At 33.3% G+C, this 19,062-nt stretch overlaps 1 protein-coding gene across 1 annotated transcript in view; it reads right to left on the bottom strand.

The window, feature by feature from the left end:
• Positions 1-19,062, bottom strand: part of LOC119839492 — a 29,025-nt gene that overhangs the window by 8,589 nt on the left and 1,374 nt on the right. The window contains exons 2-5 of the mRNA XM_038365783.1: positions 16,222-16,430; positions 14,250-14,320; positions 13,442-13,661; positions 12,893-13,075 (exon numbers count right to left, since the gene is read on the bottom strand). Coding sequence (XP_038221711.1) covers positions 12,893-13,075; positions 13,442-13,661; positions 14,250-14,320; positions 16,222-16,430 — 683 coding nt within the window. The remainder of the gene's footprint in view (positions 1-12,892; positions 13,076-13,441; positions 13,662-14,249; positions 14,321-16,221; positions 16,431-19,062) is intronic.

Here is a 19,062-nt window from a genome sequence, read left to right as displayed (position 1 = left end):
TGTGGGGGTGTGGTACTTCCCCGGTGCGAGCTGGCCCAATTCGTGCCGAAGCGTGCTCGACTCCCACAATAAATCTATCTCAGGTACGACCAGTAGTACCTTACGATTTGAAAAATTCTTTCAGTGTTATATAGCCATATAGCCCATTTATTTAGAAAGGCGGACCACTAAATTAGTTCTATTTAGGTTCATTCCATGTATAATAATTTTCAATCAAAATCAGTCGATCAATTAATAATAATTACATAAGTAAGTATTACGACAATATACATAATGAACTTTCAGATCATGTGTTCGAAGCATCTGGATTCATCACAAAATATAACTTTCGGGCAACAAGCGCAGGCGAAACGGAGTGAAAGTCGAACGAAAGCGATGAAGCCGATAATTCAGCGGAAAAAATCAATCAGCACAGAGGAAAGAATGGAGGCGCTCGAGGATAATGATAGCTTTAAAAATAGAGAAACCGGGAGCTTCTCGAATATTATAGAAAGTACTGAGGGATCCTCCGCCCACCGCAAACAGTGCTCTAAATGTATTGAACAAGGTTTCACTTGTATGAAGCACTGCCCGAAAGCGAAAAAGATGTAGAGTATTTATTGGTATAATATGATTTAGTAGGTGTTTCATACATGTTGTAGAAATCTATTTTAATTTATTTCCCACAGAAAAGTATTTTATAATGATTTTTTATTCAAATATTGTCTTTAAATTTATGGATTTTGTAAAAATTAAATATTATAAATATTGCCATGTCTAATTGTTTTTTATTTTATTTTTTGTTAGCTTTTATCGGAAACAGAGTGGAGCTGACATATTCATTGTTCTTTAATTTGTGTAACAGTCGCAGGCTTCTTTCCCAATTTCCCTTAAATATTTTTTTTTTCATCGCATCGGCCTTTGCATCGGCAAAATCTTTTTATTTTTTCCATACTCACGCCCACAGCCCACGCCCCTCTGACAGTGTATTACAATGGACGTTCCATACATCAAATTGGCATCATATAATGAATAGTTTACATTTGCCATCTAAGTGGCAAAGGTATGGTCATCCTATCCTACTTATCCTACTAATATTATAAATGCGAAAATTTGCAAGTATATGTGTGTGTTTTTTACTCTTTCACGCAAAAACTACTCAACCAATAGCAATGAAATTTGGTACGTAGACAGCTGAACAACTGGAAGGACACATAGGCAACTTTTTATCTCGATATTCCTACGGGTTAAGGACTTACGCGGGTGAATCCGCGGGGCGCAGCTAGTCGTATATAAATGTATAACACCCAACACCCAAAAGATCCATGTAAGCACTATATCCGATTTACGATTACTGATATGTCTAGTGTATAATCTATGCTACTGGTTAGTCTGACAAACCTTTTTTCTGCAAATATAATTTTATATATATAATAAGCTTATATTTTGTAAGAGAGGCTATTTCACAAATTATATGCTAAGATTTTTATCACATTTTTATAAAAATATAATTATTTATTATTGTCCTATTGTCATAACAAATATAAAGAAAAACTGGCAATGTCATAAACGTCCAACCACGGACAGAAACGTGACAAATTTATACATTTCGACGCAAAATTTATTCAAGTAAATAACAATTAATCAAATGGATTAAACGAAAACAAATGTCCTGTAGCGAAAGCGTGTTCTGTTGAAATTATGGAGCCACCGCGCTGTGTGATGCCGAAAGGTTAATGTATCATCCATCCAAATATTTTATACATACGTAGCCTCTCTTTTAAGGTTTCAAGGTGAAACCACAGCAGAATAAAAATAGTTCAGGACCTAGGGTGCTTTGGACTACTTTTTATTTAAATAAAAACCATTCAAATGTTCCACCAAGATCTCATTTTACTCCTTTCCTTTACTCATCTAATACTCTTAATATGAAAAGTAGACAAAAACTATATCTAGCTTGTTTCCATTTTGATCTCTTAAAGACGAAACACCCCGCTTCCCTGTAGCAACCTGGTTAGACCCGGTACAAATATTTTCTCTATTCCAAAGCACAGATTAACATTACAGTGCATCAAAATGTTGGAACGACATTCACCCACCTATACAACAACTTCTCATTGACTCTGACATTTATGCTGAGCCAAGACCCGTTTTAAGAATACTGCGCACATTTGTTTCGTCCTGTTTTTTCCTCTATGTATTAATTTTTCTTTGTTTAATTGTTTTTATAGTGTAATTGTCGTGTATTTTATGTGTTATTTTAATAAACTTCTTTATTGTGTTTGCATGTAACCGACTCATTTAGTCTCGACGTTATTTAAAACCAACGGATTCTATTCTGACTTTGTACTATATTAAGGATCGGTGACAATACAATAACTTTATGAGATTTTCCTTATCATAAGTAGGATCGGTATTGAATAGTTTCCTTGCGAGCTATTCCTTACGAGATACTCTGTTTACGAGCAAGTGAGAGAACTAAGTTGTTTCTAAAGCGTGCTGTTTAGTTTTCTAAAACTGTCGATAATTATTACTTTATATTTGTTTACAGATGTCCGTTGTCCATTATTGTGCATTATAAAAGCTACACTTTTTGTGCTGGTAGCCATATTTGTTCTGGTAATTTTCATATTTTATAATTATCATTATCAACCACTTATCAGAGTTTTAAAAAGTGAACTTAAAATTGTATTTAAAATTATGTTATAGAGGCACTAGTTTCAAATGGTTTTAGTTGTCATGTTATTTTCTCTTTAACTGAAACATATATATGATTTAATTTTAAATTAATTTATTTTAGTGTAGATATTATATAACATATTTAGTTATTAGTTGCAAGTTTATTTAAAACGATATTATAACATGTGCGGTTTTCGTTTTTTAAGCAACAATGAATTTCTTTCTTTCTTATCTACTTAATTTGGCCTATATCACGTTAAAAATTGTTAAATTTCTAGTATTTACCGCTGGGTGATCCAGAAGTACACTGTGCCACCACAAGACATAGCTCGAAGGACCAACGATTGGCGATATGCTGCATCTGCGATTTGTACTTGATGGCCGTAAAGTAAGTTGTTTTATTTTTAACTAGCGACCCGCCCCGGTATTGCACGAGTGTAATAATATATCTGTGGACACAGTAGACCTGAAGTAGCCCCGCCAAGACGAGCCGAGCGAAGTGAAGCGAAGTCTTTTCTCGAAGTGTTATATACATATAAATTATAAACCTTCCTCATGAATCACCATCTGTTAATAAATATCCCATCAACATCTGTTGCTTAATTTTAAAGATATAATCATACAGATGGTTTAAAGCGATGTTATTTTATACTATGTAGCGATGTTTACCAACCTTAATTTATTTCTACGTTTTAATATTATATTTTATCCTGATTTTATTATAAGTGGGTGTAGCAGAGTCAAGTGGCTATTTAAAAAAAATTGATTAAGATTTCGTTGAACTGAAGGTTTTCTTATATCATTTTCAGATTATGTCATAAACTCCTGAACGTTATAGAGATTGTTATTTCATTATTTATGGATCTTCTATACGAAGCAAAATTGAGGGTGAGTTTTAGAAGTTATTGTGTTTATTAATATTATGGTAGCATATTATTTATATCATGTAATTTGGTAAGACATATATATGTAGCGATATTAATTATATATGTATAAACTTCTTAATAATGTATAATAAATAATATTAAAATTAACGTTTTAAACTGACTTCAAAGTCTTTGGAGGTTCTCTATTTGACTGTCTTTTTTTCGTATTTATCAATACGAGGTGTTACTTTGTAATTGGTGAACCGACTTCGATGATTCCCTTTGAAAGATGGCGCCTCTCATGTCCTCCCATTTCCATTTAGTCTAGGTCTGACAAATTGAAGGCGATTTAGTTGTTGGTTAAAAATTATAATTATAATATCCATATATGCATTTTCTTTCAGTTTTACACGTTTTTAGAGAAGATAGATGGAAAAGATTTGTGTCGTTCTGTGTGTTGTTTTGATGTGAGTATATATTGTATATTTGAAATCTAATTAAAGGTTGATTATTTAAAACTTAACAATTATAAATTACGTGTCACGTTATTTGTTTGCGATGGACTCCTAGACTGCTCAACCGATTACAATCAAATTTGCTTATTAACTAACTACATATCATAGTTAGAAAGTATAAATAATAAGGGAAATATGAAATTAATATGCTTCTTGCGACCGCGGAACTGTTTCTTCCTCAACTACACCGACTTTCGCTGAAAAACGAAATACATATAAATATGTAGCTTTAGAGGTATGTACGAGTATTTCAATTGCATAATAAAATACTGTTAATGTTGAATAGGAAAATGATGACCAGAACAAGAAAGACCACCGACATCGATCTTGCAGATGCGTACGGAGTAAATGCAGCAAAACGAAATAGACAAAGTGGGAAATATCGTTAAATTGTGACGTTCGGTGAATCAAATTGTCGTATGGATACTGTAATTGTTTTGAATAAAGTGTCGTTTGAGTATAATTGCGATGTTTTACAATTACTATTTATCATTTATTTTCAATCATTTTCTTAACTATTGAGGAGAATAATATAAACATTAAAATAAGTTTATCATCATATACTATATCTGCTGTTTTATATAAAACATTAACCAAAATTCGAAATTTCTGATTCGCATCATTAGAATGTCATGCAAGTGCGCTGCAGAAATATCAATATAGCAATAAAATATCTGAATTATATTAGAATGTACAATAAAATTCCCGACGGCTCTGTTAAAATTACATAATCGCACTCCAATAAGCCATAAAATAGTTTTTACGGTGATTTTATCGTAAACAACTGGCCTATGATTTGATACAGAAATATCTAGTTATTTTCGTTCAACTATTTTAACACCTAGCGATGCGTTTGAAGAATTCGCTCTATGTAATAATGTCTGCGGTTGCTTTGGCGAGTATCCGATTGAATTTTTATTCGCTAATTAACTGGGTTGCATTCTTGATTATCTAGATTTTAAGCCTTGTTAGTAATAGTCACATGTGAATCACAGTATCTTAAAACTATCGTACTTGTATTATAATAGTTTTGTATTTTGTATAATTAAACTATTGAGAACTTAAGTTAATTTCTTAAAAATATCATTTTAAGGATATGTTCCTCATTATAAAGATGAATAAAAAACCGGATTTTTAACGCAATTTATTCATTATATGTACTTCATCCCATTTCGAACACGAGCGAGCGAGACTGACGACTGACGACTGAGATGTTATATTTTTCCCGTGTCGTTTTTTATTTAATTCTTCGTTATGAGTTAAATTAGAAAGATACTAGACTGCTTATATAATTTTTGTTGAAAAATATAAAAGCTAAGGATATGTACAGATAGTAAATGCAAAGGTGGCTAAAGACGACGTGGATAAAGTAATAGAAGATGAAATCACCCAAAAACTCAGCAACGACCTGGTGCAGAGCATTGAGAGGAAGTTTCAGGTTGATTTAGAAAGGTGAGGGATAAACATTACTAAGTTTTATGATTATTAGTCTGTTTCTCGTTAAAATAATGAACCTCGAACTTATAAATTGACAAGGTTGTAATATGTTTTATTTTGATTCAAATTATTACTCTTTTTCAAGTTTTAAACAATGTACTTGCTTCGAGCATTCAGACTGCGAGAAGCAAGTGCAATCAAAGTTTTCATAGCAATGTTATTACTAGTATTCAGGGAGTTATTCTGAAAAACAGATAAGCAAAAAGAGACTCCCTTTTGTTGATTGCCTGACTCTTATCGACTTAATCAATACAAAATTACTGTAAGACCTCGTGTAATGAATTTATTTCTCTTTTCTGTACAGATCAGTGGATATGGTGTTGATAAAGATAAGACTTCTTCTCCAGAATGGGACACAGCACATTCAAAATAAACTTATGGAGTTACAATCCATGATGGACATTATTATAAGTCACGGCGAAGAAGAAGTATGAAGTTATTAATCTATTAAATAGAGATGGACTTTTTTATACTTACGAAAACTTAAATATTTTGTTAAAATTTAATTTCTTTAAAATAGATAACTGCAACAAATGAAGTATCTATCCTTCTTATATTATAAATGCGAATGCGTTTGTAAAGATGTGTGTCTGTTTGTTGCTCTTTCACGCAAAAACTAATCAACTGATTGCAATGAAATTTGGTACGTAGACAGCTGGTCAACTGGAATAACATATAGGCAACTTTTTATCCCGTTATTCCTACGCGACTACTCCCGGACTTACGCGGGTGAAACCGCGTGGCGCAATTAGTAACGTTATAAATCATTCTGAAATTGTCCTATGTATCGGTCTTGGAAGCAAAGACAAACTGTTATCTAATTTCAAAGAAGCTAAAAATAGAATCAATGTACGGCGCAAGAGATTGATCAACTACTTTTAGAGAAAAGTCGATTAGCGAAGATCATAAGATCACATTCATGCATTGCTTATATTTAGTTATAGATTAATCATCACCGTCATCATCACTTCATATATGTTCCCTCTACTGAGACACGGGCCTGTTAGAAGGTCCATGTCATAATCCACCATGCCTAGCGTTTTGGCAGTTGTCACCTGTCTTCAAACTTTTGACTCCACCTCCGGGAGTTAGGTGGAAACACTAGCGCTAAAATTTAACACAAGAAAATACTAGTTAGAATATTGTACATTCAAATTCCAGGCGAATAAATGTCTGTCTGAGAAGCAGAACGTGACAACAGCGCTGGCTGAGAAGGCTCTTCACCAGATGGTAGTTTGTGGATATGCTCTTATCGGTCAAGACCCCTCGCGAGCTGTCAGGAGTGTTCTCGATTTGAAGACCATGATCAAGGACCGCGTGAAACCGGTAAACTGTTTCCTTTCTAGTTATCGTTGACTTTAAATTAGAAGAAATTCAGTTTTCTTATATTTTTGCTCTTTAGATGAATTACCTAATTCCTGTTTTTAATCGACTACAAAAAAAGCAGGAGGCCATGCGACTGTATTTGTTTGTGTTTGTTACCTCTTTACTGGGTAAACCGATTTTAATGTTTCTTTTCGTTTCAAAGCTGGTGCCACCCATATGGTCCCGTTTAAATTTAGTTTAGTTTGACAGTTTGAAAACAATTTAGTTTTCAATTACAAAATCATAATTATTAATGTTGTAGTCGAATTTTACAATATTGTTCCATTGATTAACTATTTAAATAATCCTTCCACTGAAGATAAGATGTCTCAGGAAACGAGTGCTATTTAAAAATGACAACTATGAAGTGGAGTATTCTTTATCTAACACAATCCATTAACCTGGCACTAGTTAAAAGGCAGTAACATATTATTTTAGATTAACGAACAAAAGAGTGAAATTTATGGGCTGTTGAAAGTCTGCGGGCACGAGCATGACTCCTTGAAGAAGGTCGTCAAATGCGTCATATCCAAGGTTTGCGATTTTAGGCCAATGTGAGAAGTTTTTTAAGAAATTTTGTGTGGTAGACACTGCGTCGTGTCCGTAATTTTTTTTTATAGAACTATAACATGAGGTTGTTATTTATTAATAAATAAAGCGAAGAAATCGGTAAATGGAATCAAAGTGATAGGTTTTATTATATATTTGTATATCAGTACTAAGTATTGAGCAATCATAGTTAAATCTTCTATCATATTGAAAATATCGTCTTTGATTTTATGCTATAAGCGGGCAACTGAGCTGGTGGTTCGCCTGATGGTAAGCAATCATCACCACCCATGAACATTCTGCAAATGCGCTGTCCACTTGGGAAAGGTATAAGGAAAAGATTGACGGAATGTTAAATTGTGCTGTTGAACTATTTAAAATCCGTCTCAGTGAGTTATTGTGTTTTAATGAGAATAATTGGTGTTTATAAACAGTAATATTTTCATTGGACAATAACCAGAAGCATAAAAGCGAGCAGGTTACGAGCCAAACAGAAAATATTTGAAAACTTCGAAAGAAAATTACTCACATCCGGCTGTTATGTGTAAAACGATCGGCCTACACGATCCGTGAAATTGTTGATTAGATATTTTATTAATATTCTGTGAAAGTATGCATTGAACTCAAACTTAGGGATTTTTTCATTCAGATAGATTGAAAGCACCTTACGACATTATAAGTAGAACCTACCATTGATTTATTTTTGATTAAAAATGAAGAGGATCATTTATTATGTGTATATGATTAGTAGACAGAATTAAAGTAATGTTTTTTATATATTTATTCAAAGTTTTCGATTTTTTTTTTAATAATTTGTTAATAAATATCTGAAAACAAATTTTCTTGATTGATTTTTGGAAGGGTGACGTGAATAAATTGTAAATCACAATTTTGTCTGTTTGCCCGATTGGCAGCAAATGCTGTTTTCATATAATTAACCCATTTATCACAACTAACAACCCAAATGTCTCATAAAAATACTTCGCATTACAGTCACCTGTCATCAAATCAACCATGATGGATATAACTGGAAAATTAATTGAAGGTGTCGTAGATTTAACGAAACAAATGGCTCACGGGGCAATGCACGAAGCTTGTCTGATAGAAGTCGTTAAAGCTATTGAATCGGAAGCCATGGATATTGTGAAGGACATACAAGACTGTGCATACAAAAACTTAACATTCATTGAAGTTAACAACTACATCGCTGAAAATAATGCCACAGTTCTTGACGTGGAACAGCGAAACAGAACAGGCAATCACAGCAATGTCAAAGACGTACAAGATTTATTGCGACGAATGTTAGAAAAGGATCGTGCTACGGATTTTGACAACTTAAAAGTGAAGCTGAAAGAACTGCACAAGGATTTGAATAATATTGATAATAATTTTGTTATGAATGAGGTCGATAATAAAAATGTTTGAATATGTGGGCTTATTATTTCCATACCATACTTGGAAGTCTTCTCACTTTTAATGGAAAAGTTGGTTAAAGAGATTCTTTGAGACGAAATTAGAGGTGATAGATTTTTAATAAATGTGTCCAGAAATAAAAATAAAAACATAAACCGGGAGTTAATTTTTAGTTGTCTTCTTTCTAATCTTATGTGGCAATCTTGATCAGATCACGGCGGATATACCTAGTCATACATAGGTTTATTGGTATTACGAAAAGAGGTCATAACGAATCCCGATGTGTACCGGAGACACTGTTGTTTACATTGCGTTTTCTCTTCGCGGGATCGTAAACATTTTGGTGCGCAGCTGGCAACGGATTATGTAGTACATTTGTTCTGCGAATCACTTCCTGGCATATTTTATTTATACGTTGATCCACTTTGTAAGAAAGCAGAGGATTCATGGTACGGTGAGTATCGTTGACTGAAATTCGGCTTTGTCATTTCATGTTTTTTCTTTGAACGTTACATTTGTTAAGCAAATTTTATTTTAATCTAACTGACGTCTTGATACACGTTATTCGTATGTTCCTGTATTAATCAATAGATATGGAAACGTGTTTTTTCGTAGGGTGAGGTCATTTTTCGGGGGTATATCTTACTGTTCTGAATAGGTTCACCCTGAAGTAAATGTCCTATGTTTTAGCAGTTTTTGATGACAGCGTGCAGCTGTTAGTTACGCAAATAGAATACAACAATAGAAGAAAACTGATTGCTGGCGGGTTTGTGAGTAGCCTAGTGCCTAGTTAGCTAGGACATTGCTTGGTACAGCGAAAGACTTAGAGATGATTTTATCGTTGCTTTAATGATAGTTATGAATCTTCTGTATTGTCAATTTGACAAGCCTTTTTGTCTTCCTCAGACTAGGAAAGTAGAATTATTAGATATTTATAACTGGGAAAGTTTAGATGTTCAGATTAATTAAACCATCTTAAATAGAGTACAACGTCTATAAACTTGAGTACTATTCAAATACTAAATAGCAATATTATAATTTTATAACACTCGATTTGACATCCGGCTGTGGCCATCTATTACTTGTTGGCAGGTTCCCAGAAAAATTAATTAAGCGTCTGAAACCAATAGGTCATTGCCTTCTAGTTATGTAATAAAAGTCTACTGATATGTGACTTCGTTTACGTTTTTTGTTCTTCGTTATTACTTCTACTTAGTATGTTGGATAAAAACAATCTTCTATTATTTTTCAAAACCAAACTTGCTCATCTAACTAAAAATTTTCTTGCTCATCTAAAAAGGAATGTAAGTAAAGAATTATCTCATTCAAAATGTTTACATACTAATATTATGAAGCTAGAGTTTGTTTAAGCACATTTATCTCAGGATTTGCTAGTTCGAACTGAAAAGTTGTTTCAGTGTTAAATAGTCAATTTATGGAAGAATGCTATAGAGTATATACGTCATAAAACATAATTTACAATGTAGGTGAAACATGGGGCACATCTAGTAGAATATATTCGAACTAACATTGTATCCCGGTGCGTTAAAACAGTAAAATAATGATGTGTGAGATTGATTTTCTTGAGCGAAACCGGATTAAATAAACGTGAGCTAATTCAAAATATGTGAGTAAGGCGAACCCGGGACACGTTCAACATTAGCTGCTGGTTCTTACATTGTATTTAATGTTATTTTATTTTGCATCAAGGCTAAATCTAAAAGCACTATTTCAATACAAAGTTTCTGAGCGAAACAGTTTTGTGGCTTGTCAATGTAAGAAAGACAAAGTTATGAAACAGTAGTTTTTAATAAAATTATGATATCACTTTAGGTTTTTTTTTTTGAGAACTTCAGTTTTCTTTATATATATGTGAGAGTGGATGATATGGGAATATAATTTAGTCACTTCCGATTTAAATGGAAGACACTTTCAATGCATAATTTAATTTTAGGTGACCAAAGTCTTATCAACTCATAATAAATTCACAAACTATTAAGTGGATTAATTAATAGTTTGAGTGATTAAATTAATTTAAGAAATGAAGGGGTTTCATTCATGCCGTAGACAAACCAAAGGTCTCGAACAAAGCAAACAAAGTTTAATATAATTTTCCATTAAGAAATCAACTAGAAATATAATTTTCCATTAAGAAATCAACTAGAAATTTCTCAAATGAAATCCTGTATCCGAGAGAGAAATCGTATATATATAGGAGTATTCCATTTGGTGTGAAACAATCAGTGTGGATTCGTGATTAATCTATTTTAAGATACATTTAGATACTAGACTTCATTACGGACCTGAAAAGCTATTAATGCGATACTTGCGTTCTGTTATGTACGAAAGATCAATTTAAATACGAATAAATAACTCGCGTATCAAAATCTATTTTCCTTTGAAGTTAGCTATTACAACGTTTCAAGGAATTCGTAATAAAATCGAGTCATTGAAATAGCTAGGAATATCCCATCGAAAATTAAGGTACCTATTACGTAGCTCGTGACTGTTTCCCTTTGAATAATTTTATTGCCAATAACACTTTCAATTGGCACTGAAAATGGTTTGCCAAATAGGTTTTATTGAATACGATTATATTTGATATAATGTTTGGATATAATGTCACTATTGGAATTTTTTCGAAGGGCTTCGTTTGGAACGTTTTTAGGAGTCAAACGCAGGTTTTGCATTAACCAATTTTATCACTAAATCTGTGGAATTTGTGTCTGAAGATGTGAACGACTTGTAAGATCAGCTGTTGAGACCTCGTGGCCAATTAAAAAGACAGGGAACTGGCGGTCCTGACTATTAAAAAGTTTAGAAGGTTTGAATAAAAAAATGGTGAGATGAGAAAGTATGCGAAATGTGGTGTTAAATGTACATTAAAATTTAAACGTATTGCCCCTTTGTTTGTTTTACTTATGCATTCTTTACCACAAACATAAGGTCTCATATCTAAATTAAAACAATAAAACGACGCTCTCCGAAAAGCATTTGTGGCCTTTAAGTATCATAGCAACATTGATTGGAAATTAATAAAAACGTTAACGTGTTTTTTATAGCATCTCATTCCATAATCTGTTTGTTTATACGATATTTTAGAAGCATTAGTCACTGGGTTTAAGTGGGATCTAGTAGCCAATCGGTTATCGATGTTCGTCATGAGAAGCCTTGGCATGGATACTCGATATCAAATGTTATATTTAGTTTATTATTTTGTAATTGCAGTAAATATAACCATTGTTTACTTCTGCATCTTTGTAGCGGCTTCGTTTTATTTTATGTTTAATTACGGCATGATGATTGTATATATTGAAACTAGCGAATTGTTTAGGAACAATTTCACGTAGGGTATGTCATTACTGCATAGTATAAAACAAAGTCGCTTTCCGCCGTCTGTGTGTCTGTAAGCTTAGATCTTTAATTTTTTTTTAATCAGCCATGACTGTCCCACTCCTGGGCAAAGGCCTCTCTTCCCTCAATCCACATCTGCCTATTGATAGAAATTTTGAGCAAATCTTTACAATAGGTGTTTAGCTCGTCCCGCCATCCCACTCTGGGCAGCATATGTAGGCAACATATTTTGTTTTTTTTAAGACAGGGTTATTAAAGAGGAAGGTTTAAATGATTAATGTCATAGAAAAAAGGGGGGAAAGGATTTTGCTCCGAATTTAACGCCGCGGGCAAAAGCTCGTTAACGATATTGGAATTTACTAAAATACAGATATATGAATATAATATACATACGCGTTAGTAAATTAACAAATTTTATAATACATTGAATTTATTTATTACTATTGATATTGTAAATACGATGATAACTTTAACCGTCTATCTGACTCTTCTTGACACCTAAATCACAGAACAAATGGATGAAATTTCGTACAAAGATAGTTCGAGACCTCGGAAATGATATAGAATAGGTTTTACATAACTATGCAAGTCTTTCTTTGAAACGTAGTTAAACAAAAAGAGACTCATGACTAAAACATAATAATCTTGAATCAATTTTCCTTAAAATTTTCTTACCTGCATCTGTAAAGAATGCGGAGTGCCTGCTAGGGCTCGATGGCACGGAAGCTGATGCTGAAGTGAGGAAAGCTCGCTTGACTCTCGTCCACTTGGAGTCGCGAGGGGGCCGGTGCTGTGGGGGTCTGGCGCCGAGCTCCAGAGATCTTTGCTTGCGGAGGATTGGGTGGGAACCCTCGGATTCTGGAAGGAGGTTCTGGTTAGATTCTTCTTTTTGCATTCTTTTTGCATTGATATCTACAACGTTTTGCTATATTTAATTATATTTAATGTTTGTTTATCATGTTGGTCCATTGGAAACGATATTATAGTATACTTTTATAATATGAACATAATTTCAGACAATATCTTCATGACAAAAATGTTTTGCGTAATTAGAAAAAGATCAAAGTATTAACTAATTTCATTTGTTCTATATCATCTGAAAGAAGTAGAATCAATCAATTAATATAATCGATTTTTTTCTTTCCTGTTTTTGCCAAAGTAAAACAACTATTTGAAAGGCACTAATTATTTTTGCGTTGTTAGATGATCGTTCCTTAATCTTACCAAGTTCTTCAGAAGACGGTATAGTTAATGTCAATGCGGGGGGCGCGTCACTATCCCCCCCGTCGCTGAAGGACCTCCTCCGGCCCGGCACCACGTCCGGCGAGCCCTTGGGAGGCCGCTTCTTTTTCACTGACTCACGCCGCGTCTGGATTATGTTGCAGACCTTACCCCAAGTGCTTTTGTGCATCTTGTTCGGCGATGGCGAGGTTGAACTGTCATCCTAGAAGAACATTGGCTTTATAGAACTTGGCGTATTGTTTTACATGGTTTTTATGGTTTTAGTTGAAAATAAAGAATCGTGTAATCGTAATTATAGCCTGTAATTATATTTTAAGCTATCGGTTTTCTATCTGCTTGCCCCGTTTATAATACTCGTAATATATAGTATTAATAGTAGTCGGCCCTGGCTTAGGTACAGGTGGATATATATAGCTTATAGCCCCTATATAGCACATTATGAAGAAATTAAAAAAAAACCCAAGAATTTTTGGAACCAGTCAAACAGTTCTGAGTTAAGCGCGTTCAAAAAAGCAAGCTCTTAGGTTTTATATTATTAGAATATACGAGAAAATAATTATTCATTATTAGGACATCACTGCAGCAGATACTTATAGATTTAATATATAACATATTAGTATTTTGTAAAGTAAACACCATATTATATAATAACTATTTAGAAGTCGTGGTTGTGATACCCCGCCTAAGTGGTAAAAGAATTTTATCCTCCAGTGTGATTGACAGACAAACATACAAACAAAGACATTTATAATATGAGTGTGATTGTGTGATTATTTAGTTAACTACTCACTTGTGCAGGCGCCTGCAGGAATGTATTGTCGTGATCATACATCCGTAGCATCACGTTCTTTCTGCACATACCTACAATCATAATACATGCTTTTATATTTACATTGAATTTTACCCATGGCTATTATCGTATTATTTTTATTTTCACGTTTATTATATTTGTCGTCTTTGTATATAACTTTACTAGCTGCCTACTAGCCGGTTTTACCCGCGTAAGTCCGTATCCCGTAGGAATATCGGGATAAAAAGTTGCCTATATGTTATTCCAGTTATCCAACTGTCTACGTACCAAATTTCATTGCAATCAGTTCAGTAGTTTTATCGTGAAAGAGCAACAAACACACAAACTTTCGCATTTATAATATTAGTAGGATAGGTTTAACAGTCCATGCTGTTAAGAAACAAATGAATAGCTAAAGCCTTAAATATTAAGACTTAAGATATCTGTATTGACATAAAATAATTCATGAACATTTTTCCATAGCAGAGTTCTCATATAGCAAATTTCATATATCTCAGATCGGATCGGCGTGATTCATCAAATATATATCTCGCATAAATACAGACGTACGTACTCTAATGCTCTGTCAAAGATTTTACGATCAAACGTAGAAAATTGAATAATTAACAATGTTAGATTTGAGTGAGCGAAAATGAATTTGAACTAATCACGTTTAAAAATAGATTTACAAAGCATTTCTAATACTGTATTTACATGATGAGTCTGTAATTTCTAACTCATGTTAATTTAGTCTATAGAATAATGTATAGAAATAATAGAAACTTTTAAATTTAATTACATATAGAAGATACCGTTTGAATATCTCGGTTGGTTTAATTGTTAATAACTTATAAACTACTAGCTGTCCGCCCCGACTTCGCCTGTGGTACATATATAGCCTAAACCCTTCCTCAATAAATGGGCTATCTAAAACTAAAAGAAATGTTCAAATCGGACCAGTATTTTCCCAGATTAGCGCGTTCAAACAAACAAACTCTTCAGCTTTATAATATTAGTATAGTTGACTATTTCGCCACCGTTTAAGTTTCCTTATTAATTAATTATTTGCCCCAAGTGGACTGTTAGCATTGTAACTAGAAATAAGTAGATACTTTTATTTTATATAAACATAAATTGTAATTACAATAAATTTAAGTTGCAATAAATTGAAAATTGTAATAAATAAATAAATAGTGATTCGTTTCGTTTCGTTTCAACTATTATTTGGCACAAAGAAAGACGAAGAAAAAACGTGATTTATCTGAACACACCTCAAACCAGCCTTCCACTGCCATTTCTTTTATACTCCTTTGACCCGGGGGGACAATGGCCATAGAAAAATATTTTTTTCCAAAATACTTCCTTAGCTATCTTATCTTATACCTTTAAACGAGCAATTCTTGTATATATATATATATATATATATAATTGGAATCTCGGAATCGGCTCCAACGATTTTCATGAAATTTAGTATACAGGGGGTTTCGGGGGCGATAAATCGATCTAGCTAGGAATTTTTTTTTTAGAAAATGTCATATTCGTGTTTTATTCGTGTTTTTTTTTTCCTGACATCTATTGGTGAATAATAATACTATTTTGCTTCGTAGATAGCTGGACAACTGAAATAATGTCATATTCGTGTTTTATTCGTGTTTTTTTTTTCCTGACATCTATTGGTGAATAATAATACTATTTTGCTTCGTAGATAGCTGGACAACTGAAATAATGTCATATTCGTGTTTTATTCGTGTTTTTTTTTCCTGACATCTATTGGTGAATAATAATACTATTTTGCTTCGTAGATAGCTGGACAACTGAAATAACACATAGGCACTTTTTATACCGATATTCCTACGGGATACGGTTACGCAGCACGCTTACGCGGTTTCAACCGCGGGTCACAGCTAGTGTTGTATAAAACACGGAAAGGGTGAAATATTTCCTCTTTTTAATATTCTTAGTTCACACTAACCAGAATCCAGTCGCAACTCTTCACAAGAAGAATTAGGTGTCAAGGAGACAGCACTGCCCGGGGTGAGACTGGCAGAGTCCCTGGGCTCGGGGTTGGCGAGGCCTGATGATGGTGTAGACCCAGTGAGCGCTACAGCTCCCACCATGGCCCCAGCGGCTACGGCTGCCACCCCTCCAATTGTGGACGCAGGCCATTGTGCTTTCTCCCATCTAGAATAAATGTCACATTATAAAGATTATTTCACTACAAATGATTAAAAAGGGTTGCTATAAAGTTTGTTTCTTATGTCTTTTAAAGATGTATACTGTTTTTACTTTAAAAAATGGTTTTCATATCAAAAACGTAACGTAAGGTAGGTAAGGTAAATATTAAAAAGCGTTTTGGATGTGTATATAACATATAATAATTATTGCGAGCCTACAATTATTTATAATATTAGCTAAAACGACAAACGTTATTCTACCTTAATCTATTCTTTCAGGGGTATGAAAAATACATTCTGGCCAACCTACCCGACCTACCTGATATGCCCACAAAATTTCAAAAAAATTGGTCCAGCTGTTTCGGAGGGGCCTGGTAACAAACACCGCGACATGAATTTTGTATAAGATTGATTGTTTATCTATAATTTCGTTTGCACTCGCTTATTTTCAAGAAGGTTGTTTAAAATTTAAAAGATACAATCAGGTAAGAGCGGGATTTTTTTTTAATAATCCTACAAATATTATAAACGCAAAAATATGTTAGTATGAATGGATGTATGTATGTATGGATGTTTGTTACTCTTTCACGCAAAAACTGCTGAACCGATTTCAACGATGAAATTTGGTACGTAGAGAGCTGGACAATTGGAATAATACATAGGCAACTTTTTGTCAGGATATTCCTGCGGGATACAGACTTACGTGGGTAAACCCGCGGGGCGCAGCTAGTGACTTATATTTGTAAAACTCAAGTAATTGTACGCGGATGTAGTCGCGTTCGTCAACTAGTATTGAACAAATCACTTATAAAACGCAATGAAATTAATCACAAGGATTATTATAAAAAACAGATGTCTTTCATAACCTTTAAATTATTAAATGGAGCATTTAATTTATTATAGTGATAGCTGAAAGATTTATGTGACAAATAATATTGTTGTGGTATTCCACAAGGCACGTATCTATAATATAGTCTAATAGAATTATGTATTTTATATTGAATTATTTATTATAATAATAACAACAAGAATCTATCACTAATTCTGGGATATTTGTAACTCTTGCTTTTCGTATGTGGTAGTCGAGCACGCTTGGGCACGAATTGGGTCAGCTCGCACCGGGAAAGTACCACACCCCCAGAGAAGACCGGCGTGAAATAACATACTATAGTACATATAGTGTTTCGTTCGGTGAGTGGGAGAACCGGAAAAATCCTTTCCTTTATTCCTCACATCAATCCTTTTTTAATCCCTTCCCAAATTGAAGTCGGCCATCCATTTGTAGAGGCGTAAGGTCTGCAATCGACCATACGCCTCTTCAATTGTTCATGGGCGGTGGTATGGCTTACCATCAGGCGACTCACCAGCTCCATTGCCGACTATGACATAAAATAGAAAAAAAACTCAATCACATTTAATCTACCGATATAGGGGATAAAGCTTTTACTAGGACTTTGCTGTCCGTCTGTCTGTTCGTCTGTCACGTTACTGTCTGATGTGTTTCTGTGGCCGTTTTAACAAAGAATAATAAAATTTCGCAGTTAAGCAACGGTTGGTACTGTCTTGAATTGGATGGACAATTTATGTTTGATTTTTTTATTTATACGGAACCCTTAGTGTCACTAGTCCGACTCGCAATTTTTAATTTTTTTTTTATATTTACTTGTGTACTTTAAGAAAAGTAAAGTCTAATAGTATTAGAATCATAATAGTAATAGAAGTAGAATCTAATTAGGTATTGCAGTTATAAAGCAAAATTTTTAGGAATATGTATGTATGTGTTTACACTCACACATATATACGCACTACGCATATTAATCAAATTAACTTTTGTTAGATCATTATGATCATTCAGGTAGTTTATTTCTTAATTAAGGTATCGTATTAATTTTAATTTAATTCAATGGAAATATATCAACCGATGACAAATTTTCAATTAATAATAATCGGACATAGTCGCAGACTGTACCTGCTACATTAATTTAAGAAAAATATTGAGAAAAGTTTTAAGATTTAGTGCTATAATTTAAAAAAAGTCTTAAAACCGGTAAATACTGTAAAAGTCGAATTTGTTTATACTATTAACTAGTCTAGATGAAGATATACACCTGACTCGTAAATAACTAGATCCCACAGTGTTTTATTAGTAAATAAAAATCTTAGGTAGTTATTACTAAGAATAAACTGTCCGTCCGTCCGTTATAGTAAGGCTATTTAAATAATTAAAGATCGTTTTAAGTAACGGTTGGCACGGTCATCATTTGGATGGGTGACCGAATTCTTCAGTTTCTCTTTAGCTTATTTGTACGCAATCCCTAGTGTCGTGAATCCAACTCGCAATTGATCGATTCCTTGTAAAATTAACATTTTAAATTTGAAAGCGAAAGTCCCATGTAAATTTGGCCTTTTTCTGACAATTTGATAGCCGTGCAGTTTTTAGGAAAATTCATTATTTATCTAGATAGATATAATTCGATGGGATGGACACTTATAAACTATGTGAATAAAAGATGTACATATAAAAACATGATAATTTGCGAGAAGAGAACATGAGATTCTTTGTTAATCGTAATATAACTATAGGATAAGTATGTATTTATATAATGTATAAACGTGTGGAATTATAAAAAAACAAAATA

This window comes from Zerene cesonia, chromosome 3 (assembly GCF_012273895.1).
Source record: "Zerene cesonia ecotype Mississippi chromosome 3, Zerene_cesonia_1.1, whole genome shotgun sequence".
In the NCBI taxonomy this organism is placed as follows: domain Eukaryota; kingdom Metazoa; phylum Arthropoda; class Insecta; order Lepidoptera; family Pieridae; genus Zerene; species Zerene cesonia.
Note: the sequence above shows the minus strand (reverse complement) of the source record. Positions and strands in the feature narration are given on the sequence as shown.